Below are 15,675 nucleotides of genomic sequence, written 5' to 3' on the forward strand. Positions count from 1 at the left end.
AGGACAAAGCAGCTCACTTGATTGGCTCCCCATCCACCACCTTAAACATTCACTTCCCCATCACCATGTCTGCAGTGTGTAACATCTACAAGATGCACTGCAGCAACTTGCCAAGGCTTCTCTGGCAGCACCTCCCAAATCCACAACCTCTACCACCTAGAAGGACAAAGGCAGCAGGCGCATGGGAACAGCACCACCTGCAAGTTCCCCTCCAAGTCTCACACCATCCCAACTTGGAAATATATCACCGTTCCTTCATCGTCATGGGGTCAAAATCCTGGAACTCCCTCCATAACAGTACTGTGGGAGTACCTTCTACACACGGACTACAGCGGTTCAAGAAGGAGGCTCACCACTTCCTTCTCAAGGGCAATTAGGGATGGGCAATAAATGCCGGCCTTGCCAGTGATGCCCACATCCCAGGAACGAATATAAAAACGAAGTGCAACTGTGGCCATGAGTCCCAGATCATGGAAAAATCACATCAACTGGCCGAGTAAGATCTGTTGTGGGAGGCACTCCATTTCTCCACTCGGCATCTCAGGACACCTTCGAATGGATAGCCACACTAGACATCCTATTATAAGCTTTTCCCGTCATATGAAACAACAACTTTGCATTGCCGAAATCTATAACCTAGTTGACCAACACTTTTGTGAACATTAATAATGGAAGTATTCACCGCACTTAAAGTTAATATTTCTGTACCGTGTGAAGCAATAGCTTATCTTTACAATAGGATGCAGCGAGCAATTCCACTAAGAATAATTGATAAACAGTTTCTTACCTTAGCGTCCGCAAATCCCACAATTTAATTCCATCTGTTACAGCAGTTGTCAGAAATAGATTATAGAATTCAGAAGGCTGAGTACTGAACACCGAGCCCTAAAACAAGATGGAGACAGCACATAAATAGATCAGAATCAGACAACAATTATCTTAACTGTGAATTTTAAAGTTAGAGTATCCTAATTGCGCAGGGAAATGAAACAAGATCTAAATTGAGCAGTAGAACATAAGAATTAGGAGCAGGTCATTCGGCCCCTCGAGCCTGCTCTGCCATTCAATAAGATCATGGACGAGCTTCGATCTCAACTCCACCTTCCCACCCGATCCCATATCCATTGATTCCACTCGAATCCAAAAATGTATCTATCTCAGCTTTGAATACACTCATAGACTGAGCATCCACAGCCCTTTGGGGTAGAAAATTCCAAAGATGGCGACATCATCCGAAAACACGGCGTCAGTTTCCACATGAACGCTGACGACACCCAGCTCTACCTCACCACTACTTCTCTTGATTCCTCCACGGTCTCTAAGTTGTCAGACTGCTTGTCTGACATCCAATACTGGATGAGCAGAAATTTTCTCCAATTAAATATTGGGAAGTCTTTGGTCTCTGGCACAAACTCCTTTCCCTAGTCACCGACTTCATCCCTCTCCCTAGCATCTGTCTGAGGCTGAACCACACTGTTCGCAACCTTGGTGTCATATTTGACCCTGAAATTTGCTTCCGACTATATATTCGTGGCATAACTAAAACTGCCTATTTCCACCTCCATAACATTGCCCGTCTCCGCCCCTGCCTCAGCTCATCTGCTGCTGAAACCCTCATCCTTTTCAGAATGGCAGGCAGTGACTAGTGGAGTGCTGCAGGGCTCAGTGCTGGGACCCCAGCTCTTTACAATATACATTAACGATTTAATGAAGGAATTCAGTGTAATATCTCCAAGTTTGCAGATGACACTAAACTGGGTGGTGGTGTGAGCTGTGAGGAGGACGCTAAGAGGCTGCAGGGTGACTTGGACAGGTTAGGTGAATGGGCAAATGCATGGCAGATGTAATATAATGTGGATAAATGTGAGGTTATCCATTTTGGGGGCAAAAACACGAAGGCAGAATATTATCTGAATGGTGGCAGATTAGGAAACGGGGAGGTGCAACGAGACCTGGGTGTCATGGTTCATCAGTCATTGAAAGTTGGCATGCAGGTACAGCAGGCGGTGAAGAAGGCAAATGGTATGTTGGCTTCATAGCTAGGGGATTTGAGTATAGGAGCAGGGAGGTCTTACTGCAGTTGTACAGGGCCTTGGTGAGGCCTCACCTGGAATATTGTGTTCAGTTTTGGTCTCCTAATCTGAGAAAGGACGTTCTTGCTATTGAGGGGTGCAGCGAAGGCTCACCAGACTGATTCCAGGGATGGCTGGACTGACATATGAGGAGAGACTGGATCAACTGGCCTTTGTTCACTGGAGTTTAGAAGGATGAGAGGGGATCTCATAGATTCTGATGGAACTGGACAGGTTAGATGCGGGAAGAATGTTCCCGATGTTGGGGAAATCCAGAACCAGGGGACATAGTTTTAGGATAAGGGGTAGGCCATTTAGGACTGAGATGAGGAGAAACTTCTTCACTCAGAGAGTTGCTAACCTGTGGAATTCCCTGCCGCAGAGAGTTGTTGATGCCAGTTTATTGGATATATTCAAGAGGGAGTTAGATATGGCCCTTATGGCTAAAGAGATCAAGGGGTATGGAGAGAAAGCAGGAAAGGAATATTGAGGGAATAATCAGCCATGATCTTATTGAATGGCGGTGCAGGTTCGAAGGGCCGAATGGCCTACTCCTGCACCTATGTTCTATGTTTCTATCCATGTCTTTGTTACCTCTAGACTTGACTACTCCAACGCACTCTTGGCTGGCCTCCCACAGTATACCCTACGTAAACTTTAGGTCATCCAAAACTCGGCTGCCCATGTCCTAATTTGCACCAGGTCCTGTTCACCCATCACCCCTTTGCTTGCTGACCTACATTGGCTCCCAGTTAACCAATGCCTTGATTTCAAAATGTCATCCTTGTTTACAAATCCCTCTATGGGCCTCGCTCCTTCCTATCGCTGTAATCTCCTTCAGTCCCACAACTCTTGCAGAGAGCCAGCACAGGCTCGATGGGCTGAATGGCCTCCTACTGTGCTTCTATGATTCTAACCCCAGCCCCCTCCCCCCCCCCCCCGAGATATCTGCGCTCCTCAAATTCTGCCTTCTTGAGCATCCCTGATTATAATCATTCAACCATCGGTGGCCGTGCCTTCAGCTGCCTAAGCCCCAAGCTCTAGAGCTCCCTTCCTAAACCTCTCCGCCTCTCTTTCCTCTTTTAAGACGCTCTTTAAAACCTACCTCTTTGCCAGGCTGCCTGTTATTTACAGCTAAATTTTGCGGGGAGTGCCATGAAGGTGTGGGAGAGCAGCGGTGCGCGCTTTGATGGCACGCTTCAGACGGTCGGCAGCAGCGGGGCAGAAGTGGGGACCACCAGAAAAATCCCCGAAGTGAATTTCAATCGTGGCGGCCAATGGACCGGAAGTCGGCAGCCGCCGCCTGGCCGCCGCTTCCTTGCATTAAGTGGCCTTTTTGGGAAATTGAATTTCAGTGCCTTTGTCCATTAACCAATCCTCTATCTTACCCCCCAACCCCATGAGCCCTTATCTTGCATAGAACCCTTTTACCTGCCACCTTATCGAATGCCTTTTGGAAATCCAAATATATTACATCCACTGGTTCCCCTTTAACTACCCTGCTAGTTATATCCTCAAAAAACTCCATTAAATTTGTTAAACACGATTTCAACTTTCACAAAAGCATGTTGACTCTGACTAATCAGATTATAATTTTCTAAGTGCCCTGTTACCATTTTCTTAATAATGGATTCCAGCATTTTCCCGATGACTGATGTCAGGCTAACTGGCCTGTAGTTTTCGGTTGAGGTCAGACTAACTGGCCTGTAGATTCCTGTTTTCTCGCTCCCTTCTTTCTTGAATAACGGGGTTACATTTGCTACGTTCCAATCTGCTGGGACCGTTCTAAAATCTAGGGAATTTTGGAAGACCACAACCACTATCCATTATCTTTGCACCCACCTCTTTTAGAACCCTAGGATGTAGGCCATCAGGTCCAAGGGATTTGTTGGCTTTTAGTCCCATTAATTTCTCAAGCCTCAGCCTTTGCCCTTGTCCAACAGGTGTTATATCTTGCTGCCTGTGTGGATGAGGGCAAAGTCTACAGATGGATGTGCAAACTGACCACGGCATCGTGGTACGAGAGGCCATTCAAGTGGGGGGAATGAAAAGCAATGTTGTAGTGGGAGGGAACAGTATAGTCAGGGGGCAACTGATCAAAATCACTTGTTTTTGTAATAACATTAACCAAACGATATACTATCAACATAAACTACTCGATCAAGTTATTTTTTGTAAAAGGTGAAGAAGCACCTTCCAGAGGAAAAGATTTTGAAATGGATTCATCTGAGGCATTATAATGTTAATGGAGGAGGGATATGATACAAGTCTTTATACTGCTGATGCATGATTATTGTAGACGTAAGAAGGCTATCTGCTTTAACTGTGATCTTTTTTCTCTCCACCGAGTAGTGGATATGAAGAACAGACTATTAGCAAAAGCAGTTAGTAATTTATTAATTAACACCTTAAAGAAAATAACTGAATAAAAACTTGATTAGAATTAAGACTAAGCATAAAGATAACAATATTCCATGGAACACAATAGCTGGAATTTTCCTGTTGCCGAGTGTGCAAGTTTGGGAGTGGGTTGGCAGTAAAAATCCCGGAAATAGCGAGCCGGTCGGGAACCCCCCCCCATCATCCTGCCCCCTTGCGCATTTAACTCGGGCGGCGTAGAAGGTGTGACACAGCCCTGATCGGCAGAGGCGGGCGACTTCACTGAAATCATTAACATCTTGTTGAGAGACCCTTAAGAGTGATTTTTATCGCAGGAACACGGGATTCACGGAGGGCAGGTACCTCAGTGGCCATTGGCGAATTCATTCATTGACAGCTGGGTAAAGTACATAAATACTCCCACATTACACCTCATTACTTGGCTCATGGAAAGGTTCTTGCTCACTCCACTTTGTGCACAGATTGTGGTGTCTGGAGCTTGCAGATCATTTTTAAAACCTGGGAAGCTACTCTCACCACATTGCTACTCATTGTCTTAACATTGAGGGATTGGCCCTCTGATCTCCATTTTACCTGCCAGTTACATCAGCATGGGTGCCGCTTATACCGTCTCACCTTGGTCCTCAGATTTGGACCAAGATGAGTCCCCCCACCAACAACAGCAGTCACACTAGCAGCCACAACACCAGCAGCAGCAGCGACCACAACAGCAGCCTTCTCCTCAACGATCTGATGCTCTACAGGAGAGAGGGGGGGGGCACCACATGGCTGCAGTGTGCCGGAGGCGATACCTCCCACACAGAGTATTCAGGCAGAGGATGAGTTTCCTCAACATGACTGAGCAGCCGTGCTTCAGGAGACTCAGGCTATCATGCCAGGTCGTGGCAGACATTTATGGCTTGCTGGAACAAGACCTGCAGCCCAGAGGTCCTGGTAGATATTCCTTACCAGTGGCTGTCAAAGTCACCACCGCCCTGAACTTCATCACCTCAGGCTCCTTCCAGGGATCACCCAGGTTACCGATGTCATGTTTCACCAGTCAGCCAATTATATCAACTTTGCCACTGAGCGGGTGCTTGGCTTTGTGGCTCTGGATGACTTTTCACAGGTGTAGGGCGTCATCGATTGCACACATGTGAATTTAAAGGCCCCCCATCATCGCCCAGGAGTGTTTGTAAACCCTCAATGTGCAGCTCATCTGCAACCATAAAAAGATGAGTATACATGTGTTCACCAGACTCCCTGGCAGCTGTCATGACGTTTTTGTGCTGCGCCAGTCCACCCTCCCTCAGCTCTTCGCAACTCCAAACACACTTACAGGCTGGCTGCTTGGAGACAAGGACTATCCACTGACAACGCAGTTCATGAAACCCCTGAGGACGCTGAGTACTGAGGCAGAGGAGCGTTATAATGAGAGCCAGATGTGTCATAGAACAAGCGATAGGCATGCTGAAGACAGATCTGGAGGAGCCCTTCAGTACGCACCAGCCAGGGTCGCCAGAATCATTATCATCTGCGTACTGCACAACATAGTGCAGAGGCAAGAATTGGAGCTGCAGAAGGAGGAAGGCGAGGAGGAGGAGGAAGATGATGAGGAGGAAGACGAGGAGCAGGAGGAAGACGAGGAGCAGGGGGTATCTGAGGTGCAGATGGCACTACAAGCAGTGCACATTGCTGCCCGGGATGGTCTCATCATGGCCAGATTTACTTAACTTGCCTAAATGCAGCCACATCGCTGCCAAATGCTGTACTAAGTCCCCCTGCTCAACAACACCATAAAGCATCCCTACAATGACCAAGCCATTCCTCTCAACCAAAGCCCCAGTGCTCGAAGTTAAATAATGTCTCACCATTCACTCCAAGTGACAAAGCCACTTTTCAGGTAGCAGGCAAAAAATGGACAAGACCCGAAAGTGGTGCAAAGAAAATAATTTATGTGTGTCATCAAAATAACTGAAACTCATCACTAACATTTTTCGATACACCCATGTGCATCTCCTTGCTCATCTACTTTTGTGACATTTTTATTTTCCAAGCGCTTCTACGAGGTGCAACCCCTGTGGCTTCAGCAGAGTTAGTTGCAGGCTGCTCATTTCCCTGCTGCGACTCGCCAGACACTTTTGGCGGACGTACTCTGGGTTTTGGAGCCGATGAGGGCCCTGCCAAAGTCTGTTCCTCCTTTAACTGTGCAGGGGCGGACTCGGCCAATGGGATCCGAGGAAGCATGTGAGGCTCTGACTAAGGGGGAGGCAATGGGGAAGAAGCGGGAGCACTTTGAGAAGAGCCCCCACTTCCATGTCACCACTCATCATCATCCCTCTCATGAGCCACCCGCACTTCCCTGCTAGCAAGGAGCTTCACATCAGTGGGGCAATGAACGCCCATTTAGTTGCCTCCTTGAGAGAAGGTCTATGAGCACCTGCCATCTGTTGTCCACAGCTAGCATGAGCTCATGTGAGTCACGCATTTACTGCTCCATGCAGGTGGTTATGCTTTCCATGGAAGAGCACATCGTTGTCATTGCCTGCGACATGGTGCTGCTAATGTTGGAGATGGACTCCTCCATTCTTTGAACATTTGCAGACATCGTGGCTGAAAAAGATGTCAGAGCCTCATACTTTTGTGGTTGCCCCTCCAAGATCACCCTCTTTCTCGAGGGCCCCCCGAGGCTCAGCTTCTGCATGCAGCTCAGCAGAGGTTGGATTGTCCTGCACCCTCCTGCAAGGAGCCTCCACTGCTGTCCCTGTCTTCTTCTTCTTTCATATGGTAGTAGCAAAGCAAATCAAACGTCAATATCCAAGTTGGATATACAGACCAAAGCTTCCGGTGCAACAGTGTGGCTATCTTGTAGGCTGCCTGCAAATTTCCTCTGAGGGCACTGCTCAATGATGTGCTCCGGTTCCGATTAGGAGCTCCATAGTCATATGATAGGGATGCTTTAATCTTCTATCTATGGAGAAGGTGGCAGCATCCACCATGACCAGTTCTGAGGTGGTTGATGGTTGACCTTGGGCTTTTGACAAGGTCCCACACGAGAGATTAGTGTGCAAAATTAAGGCACGTGGTATTGGGGGTAATGTATTGATGTGGACAGAGAACTGGTTGGCTGACAGGAAGCAAAGAGTGGGAATAAACGGGTCCATCTCAGAATGGCAGACAGTGACTAGTGGGGTACTGCAAGGTTCAGTGCTGCGACTCCAGCTGTTTACAATATATATTAATGATTTAGACGAAGGAATTGAATGTAATATCTCCAAGTTTGCAGATGACACTAAGCTGGGTGGCAGTGTGAGCTTTGAGGAGAATGCTAAGAGACTGCAGGATAACTTGGACAGGTTAGGTGAGTGGGCAAATGCATGGCAGATGCAGTATAATGTGGATAAATGTGAGGTTATCCACTTTGGTGGCAAAAACAGGAAGGCAGATTATTATCTGAATGGTGACAGATTAGTAAAAGGGGAGGTGCAACGAGACCTGGATGTTGGGTGTCATGGTACATCAGTCATTGAAAGTAGGCATGCAGGTAGAGCAGGCAGTAAAGAAAGCAAATGGCATGTTGGCCTTCATAGCGAGAGGATTTGAGTATAGGAGCAGGGAGGTCTTACTGCAGTTGTACAGGGCCTTGGTGAGACCACACCATGAGTATTGTGTGCAGTTTTTGTCTCCTAATCTGAGGAAGGACATTCTTGCTATTGAGAGAGTGCAGCGAAGATTCACCAGACTGATTTCTGGGATGGCAGGACGGACATATGAATAAAGACTGGATCGACTAGGCTTATATTCACTGGAATTTAGAAGAATGAGAGGGGATCTCATAGAAGAATATAAAATTCTGATGGGATTGGACAGGTTAGATGCAGGAAGAATGTTCCCGATGTTGGAAAAGTCCAGAATCAGGGGTCACAGTCTAAGGATAAGGGGTAAGCCATCTAGGACCGAGATGAGGAGAATCTTTTTCACCCAGAAAATTATGAACCTATGGAATTCTCTACCACAGAAAGTTGTTGAATCCAGTTCGTTGGATATATTCAAAAGGGAGTTAGATGTGGCCCTTACGGCTAAAGGGATTAGGGGGTATGGAGAGAAGGTAGGAGTGGGGTACTGAAGTTGCATGATCAGCCATGATCATATTGAATGGTGGTGCAGGCTCGAAGGGGCGAATGACCTGCTGCTGCACCTATTTTCGATGTTTACACTGTTTGTTAGAAAGGTTTGAATCTACAGGTTGTACTGTGGGGTCGTCTATAAGGAATCCATTCTGTATGTATCAGTTCTTCCAAGCATTTCGCCATCGGTCATCAAAGCTGAGGGAGATCGCTGAACCGTTTCAGCGACAATCCAAAATGGCCTTCTAGATTTGAGACTCGTTTGTGGTAGGTTATTCAAGTCGGCCTGGATCGGCATGTCTTTGCTGGTGTAGTGGTTGTATTCTCTGGAGACTGCATATTCATGGCATAGGTTGTGGTACAATGTTTGCAAACACAGAGAGCCAAGGTATTGTTGTCGATAAAAGCGCACCGGTAATAATTCTAATAGTAGAATTCAGCTGGACATCAACGGATTTGACATGCGGACTTGATAGCCATGCCGGAGGGCAGTACTCCACTATATTAACGACTTGGAAGAAGGGACCGAGTGTAACGTAGTCAAGTTTGCTGACGATACAAAAATGGGAGGAAAAGCAATGTGTGAGGCGGACACAAAAAATCTGCAAAAGGACATAGACAGGCTAAGTGAGTGGGTAAAAATTTGGCAGATGGAGTATAATGTTGGAAAGTGTGAGGTCATGCACTTTGGCAGAAAAAAATCAAAGAGCAGGTTATTATTTAAATGGAGAGATTGTAAAGTGCTGCAGAACAGCGGGACCTGGGGGTACTTGTGCAAGAAATACGAAAGGTTAATATTAGGTACGGCAAGTGATCAGAAAGGCCAATGGAATCTTGCCCTTTATCGCAAAGGGGCTGGAGTATAAAAGCAGGGAAGTCTTGCTACGGTTTTACAGGGTATTCGTGAGGCCACACCTGGAATACTATGTGCAGTTTTGGTTACATATATACTTGCTTTGGAGGCAATTCAGAGAAGGTTCACCAGGTTGATTCTGGAGATGAGGGGGTTGTCTTATGAGGAAAGGTTGAGTAGGTTGGGCCTCTACTCATTGGAATTCAGAAGAATGAAAGGTGATCTTATCGAAATGTAGATTATGAGGGGGCTTAACAAGGTGAATGCAGAGAGAATGTTTTCACTGATAGGGGAGACTAGAACAAGAAGGCAAAATCTTAGAATAAGGGGCCGCCCATTTAAACTGAGATGAGAAGAAATTTCTTCTCTTAGAGGGTTGTGGATCTGTGGAACTTACTGCCTCAGAGAGCTGTGGAAGCTGGGACATTGAATATATTTAAGACAGAAATGGACAGTTTCTTAAACGATAAGGGAATAGAGGGTTATGGGGAGCGGGCAGGGAGGTGGACCGGAGTCCATGATCAAATCAGCCATGATCGTATTGAATGGCAGAGTAGGCTCGAGGGGCCGTATGGCCTACTCCTGCTCCTATTTCTTATGTTCTTACAGAGTACACCAGGGCGAGTGCTGCCACATGGAAGGTTTGAGCAACTACTCCCCATGTGCATCCCGAGAGTTTCTGGATCAAGTTGACTCTACTCTTTAGTTTCTTCCCAAGATTCTGGAGATGTTATCTATATGACAGGGTGCGTCAAGCGTGACTCCTAAATAGGACGGATTATTGGCATGGTTTACCTCTGCGCCACAAAAGGAGACTTTCAATGCTTGGTTTGCTTGATGTGTGTTGAGGTGGAATGTCGAGATAACAGGCTTTTTACGGATTTGACCGGAGTCGCCATCGGTAGAAGTGGGCCTCCATCCTCTGTAAATCCCTGGTCAGAGTCTCTTCGGTGATGGACAGATTCATGTATTGCATGGCCAAGGCAATGTCATCAGTGTATACAAACTTGCGGGACTCTGTTTCAGGCAGATCACTGGTATTCTGTTAACACCATCAGCTCTTTCTCATTTGTGAACTGTGAAATACCAGGTGACAACTCTACTCTGTGGTGCAAAGCACCCACCGAGGTGTGCGTATCTGCGTTGGTGCTCTCTGCGCTTGGGGCTGCTGACACTGCACCCTCAGAGGTTGAAGGTTCCTCTGAGGAGTTGTCTTCCTCCTCTGGCTGGACAGTTAATAGACCTGTGGGTGAGTAAAGAGATGAATTAGAAGTGTTAGAATAAGAATGGGTAACGCTGCCATTATGATGACATTTCACTGGCTGCTGGCATCAGTCACCATATGAGTGACTGTTGTATGCCATGTGGTTTTATGAAATGTGATTCTGTCGCCAGGTTGCTGGGATATCCCCCTCTCCATTTCCCACCGCCAGTGTCTCTCGAGCTCCCAAGATCTCCAGAGCCCCCTCCTCTGCTGTTGTTAGGTGTGCGAAGACTGGAGGGCCACCTATGGTTCTCTCCTTCTCCCTGTTGCTCTGGGTTCTTTTCTCCTGCGAGGAGGGAAAGAAGAGGACTTTGGAATGAGTGTAGGGAATGGATGGGTTACATCTGTAGAGGGCGACTACGAGAGATAGGGGTGCCAAAGCCATATGGCCTCCTTTTGTGGTGTTAATTGCTATGATTGCATTAGGATGAGGGCGAGTGTGATGGGTGGTTAGTTAGATGGGGATGTGGGTATGTACGTAGAGAGAGGGATGGGGTGTACATGAAAGGTACGCTGGTGTGAGGAATGATGTGCAGGAGTAGGCTTGGGAAGGCAGAGTGATGGCGATGTGGTGACAGGCACATCAGGATGAAGGTGAATGTGGCTTTGCACTCACCTTTCCTGAACTCATCAGATCATTGAATCTCTTCCTGCATTGGTGCCCGGTCCTCCTCTGGACCTCCCTGCTGCAGACCTCCTCTGCTATTTCCAGCAAGGCCCTTTTGATCTTTTGGGGAGGTCTCTTGTGTCCATTTGCTGGGAAGAGGACCTCCATGAGTGCTCTTACTGCCCTGACCAGAATATGCAGCGAGGCTTCTGTAAAACGGGGTGCAGCCTTTTGGTATTCATATTTTTCACTTGGCACAGTAACTCCAACCTTTCCAGTGCTGCTTCATAGAAACATAGAAACATAGAAAATAGGTGCAGGAGTAGGCCATTTGGCCCTTCTAGCCTGCACCGCCATTCAATGAGTTCATGGCTGAACATGCAACTTCAGTACCCCATTCCTGCTTTCTCACCATACCCCTTGATTCCCCTAGTAGTAAGGACTCCATCTAACTCCTTTTTGAATATATTTAGTGAATTGGCCTCAACAACTTTCTGTGGTAGAGAATTCCACAGGTTCACCACTCTCTGGGTGAAGAAATTCCTCCTCATCTCGGTCCTAAATGGCTTACCCCTTATCCTTAGACTGTGTCCCCTGGTTCTGGACTTCCCCAACATTGGGAACATTCTTCCTGCATCTAACCTGTCTAACCCCGTCAGAATTTTAAACGTTTCTATGAGGTCCCCTCTCATTCTTCTGAACTCCAGTGAATACAAGCCCAGTTGATCCAGTCTTTCTTGATAGGTCAGTCCCGCCATCCCGGGAATCAGTCTGGTGAACCTTCGCTGCACTCCCTCAATAGCAAGAATGTCCTTCCTCAGGTTAGGAGACCAAAACTGTACACAATACTCCAGGTGTGGCCTCACCAAGGCCCTGTACAACTGTAGCAACACCTCCCTGCCCCGGTACTCAAATCCCCTCGCTATGAAGGCCAACATGCCATTTGCTTTCTTAACCACCTGCTGTACCTGCATGCCAACCTTCAATGACTGATGTACCATGACACCCAGGTCTCGTTGCACCTCCCCTTTTCCTAATCTGTCACCATACAGATAATAGTCTGTCTCTCTGTTTTTACCACCAAAGTGGATAACCTCACATTTATCCACATTATACTTCATCTGCCATGCATTTGCCCACTCACCTAACCTATCCAAGTCGCTCTGCAGCCTCATAGCATCCTCCTCGCAGCTCACACTGCCACCCAACTTAGTGTCATCCGCAAATTTCCACACTCTTTTACCAACCTTCAAATGAGGTGTGTGCAAAGTTGCTTTAAATATGGGAGCTGGAAATGTGTCATCGATGAAGTCATCAGACCCGCGCCCTTTAAAAGGGCCAGGAAACGTGCATGGCTGGTTTAATTGGGGTCATTATGCTAAAGTCGCTCTGAAGAGTGGGCTGATCAAGACATCGCGTTCCTGACCCGCACCCATCTGCCCCACGCAAATTCCAGCAAATGATCCCTGTGCTTTTGGGATTTATCACACGTTATCCATGCAAAACAACCAAGCAGGGCTGAATAGATAATCTAATAGGGTTTTTTAAATTATCTTGGGTGGCAAGAAAACAGGAAGAAGTCATGCAGAATTTTCCCTCAGGATGTTAAACAGAATCCATGATGAAGTAGATTACACAGTGTCTGTTTCATGGACCAAAGGGCCTTTCATCATTCTATCCTATTTTATGGTCATTTGTTCTGAAAAACAGTAACTTGCATTATTTCTAGCGCCTTTAACATAGTAAAATGCTCCAATGCGCTTCACAGCAGCGTTATCATACAAAATTAGATACTGAGCCACATAAGGAGATATTAGGACAGATGACCAAAATATTGGTCAAAGTGATAGGTTTTAAGGGGTGACTTAAAGGAGGAGAGATAGGTAGCGAGGCGGAGAGGTTTAGGGAGGGACTTCCAGAGCTTATGGTCTTGGCAGCTGAAGGCGCGACCGCCAATGGTGGATCATTTAAAATAGAGGATGCGCAAGAGGCCAGAATTGGAAGGGCTCAGAGATCTCAGAGGGTTGTAGGGCTGGAAGAGGTTACAGAGATAGGGAGCAGCGAGGCCATGGAGGGATCTGAAAACAAGGATGCAAATTTTAAAACTGAGGCATTGCCGGACAGGGAGTTCTCAAGAGAGCTACAGAATCAGAGTAAAAGTGGGAAAATATTACTGGATCATAGGATTTCTATTACCAAATTTCCTCCCACATAATGTTGACAAAACCAAAGGCATTCTTTTTGGCTCTTGCAAGCATCTACATGCCTCTGGCCTTGACTCCATTAACTACCCCAGCTGCCATCTCAGGCTGAATTTTAGCGCCCAACTTCCACATCACATCAGTTCAATTACCAAGAATGCTATCTTTCACCAATGTAACTCCAACCTTTGCTCACCACAACCTTAATTCATGGCTTGATGACTTCAAGGTTTGACTTCTGTACTGCTCTCCTCGCAGGTTGCCTTGCCTTCACCAACTTTAATTCATTTAAAATGCTGCAGTCTTTGTCCTCCCTTGCACTAGGTCCCATACTTCCATCATCCCTGTCATGTATTCAACCAGCATTGTAACCCATGTATAATCTGACCTAGTACACTGTGAGAACAATGACCACTAGGTGGTGAACTTGTGGGAGACACTCCTAACCTGGACCTTCAGGTATAAAAGGGGAAGCTCCACCCACTTTCATCCTTGAGTGCTAAGGAATAAAGGACAGGTCACAGACTGACCTTCTCTCAAGCATGGGCCTCGTGTGCATTTATACTGTATAGTAAAGACATATCAATCCCCATCCTCTCTTAGCTCCATTGCTGTCTAGGTTGGCTTCTATAATTTTCATTGTTGATTTGAATGTCCTCACTGGCATCCCTCTGCCCTACTAACGGGCCTGAGCCCCAGCCTCTTATCAATCCCAAATCTGGGATCTGTGAAGTGTATTCCCAGCCAGTCACCACTCCTGGGGCTAGGCCCTGAAACTCCCTTCAAGTACCACAGAGAGAGAGGGAGTGAAGGGAGGGAGGAAAGGAAGGGGGAGGGGGGGGGGGGGAAGGGAGGAAGGAAAGAAAGCAATGTGAGTAACACGGCAGCCAATTTGCACACAGCAAGCTCCCACAATCAGCAATGTGATAATGACCAGATAATCTGTTTTTGTTATGTTGATTGAGGGATAAATATTGGCCAGGACATTGGGGATAACTCTCCTGCTCTTCTTTGAAATAGTGCCATGGGATCTTTTACGTCCACCTGAGGGAGCAGACAGAGTCTCGGTTTAATGTTGCATCCAAAAGATAGCACCTCCGACAGTGCAGCACTGCCTCAGCACTGCCAGCCTAGACTTTTGTGCTCATGTTTCTGGAGTAGGACTTGAACCCACAACCTTCTGACTCAGAGGCGAGTGTGCTACCCACTGAGCCACAGCTGACACTGCAACTCTTTGCGCAGCCGACAAAATGATAGCATTTCCAATGTCTCTAACTGTCGCCTCTCACCAAACATGATCGACACAATTACAATCAGCTCAAATTTAGCACCAGCTCTCTCCTGAACACTTGCCTGTGGTACAAAAGTCATTGGGTGGCACAGAAAGTTTGTTTGCTGATAAGATTTCTATAATATGTCCCAGATGCTAATTCCCTTTTAATTTATGCTTTAAGAAGTGTAAACCAATCCATTTATTATGTGGAGTATAAACACCAGCCTAGACCAGTTGGACCAAATGGCCTGTTTCTGTGCTGCAAATTCTATGATCTATGCCTCAACTTTTCCATCCTTCCTATAATGGGAACCCAAAACCGCACACAGCATTCCAACTGCATTTGATTAAGGACTTGTACAAGTTCATCATTCCCCACTCTGTTTTGAACAGTATGGGGGATAAAATTCAACTTCGGCGAAGGCACAAAATGTGCACTATTGGATTAACCGCCCGTTACACACCCTGCCTGACTTTCCTTTCCAGTCAATGCCTCCAGATACAAAGCCAAGAATTCTCTTTGACTTTTTTTAATATTACTGGGCTGGATTTTCAGTCTTCTGCCCTCCCGGAGGGGCAGCAATGGCGACAGTAAGCACTTCCGGTTGGGTGGCCAGTTTCCAGCGCCCCGCCAGGACATTCGGTGCCGGTTTCGAGGGAGCGCGGAGAATTACCGCCTGGAAGTGGCGAGCCAGTGTGCAATGCCCCTGGTTGCGACATCGGCTCGATATTTGCTTTGCGCCCGACCTGTAGCGCTTCGTAGAGCGTCCTGGTGAGAACGCCTATGGAGGCTGGTGTTCCGAGCTGTAGTGGCCGCAGTGAGGTAAGTAATGTCGACCTGAGGTAAGTGTGATTGATTGCTTTTTTTTTGTGATTTTTGTTGTGGGGCCGTGAGTTAT

The 15,675-nt window shown here is 46.9% G+C and overlaps 1 protein-coding gene across 10 annotated transcripts in view; it reads right to left on the bottom strand.

The window, feature by feature from the left end:
• The window catches only part of wdr27 (WD repeat domain 27), an 838,472-nt gene that overhangs the window by 575,520 nt on the left and 247,277 nt on the right, over nucleotides 1–15,675 (bottom strand). For all 10 annotated transcript variants that reach the window (XR_011594978.1, XR_011594977.1, XM_070889135.1 and 7 more), the window contains one exon: nucleotides 788–885. Coding sequence is in view for 8 of the 10 variants with exons in the window: in XM_070889135.1 (XP_070745236.1) it covers nucleotides 788–885 (98 nt within the window). In the remaining 2 variants the exon portion in view is untranslated. The remainder of the gene's footprint in view (nucleotides 1–787; nucleotides 886–15,675) is intronic.

The sequence above is a fragment of the Pristiophorus japonicus genome, chromosome 9, assembly GCF_044704955.1.
Source record: "Pristiophorus japonicus isolate sPriJap1 chromosome 9, sPriJap1.hap1, whole genome shotgun sequence".
Taxonomy (NCBI): domain Eukaryota; kingdom Metazoa; phylum Chordata; class Chondrichthyes; family Pristiophoridae; genus Pristiophorus; species Pristiophorus japonicus.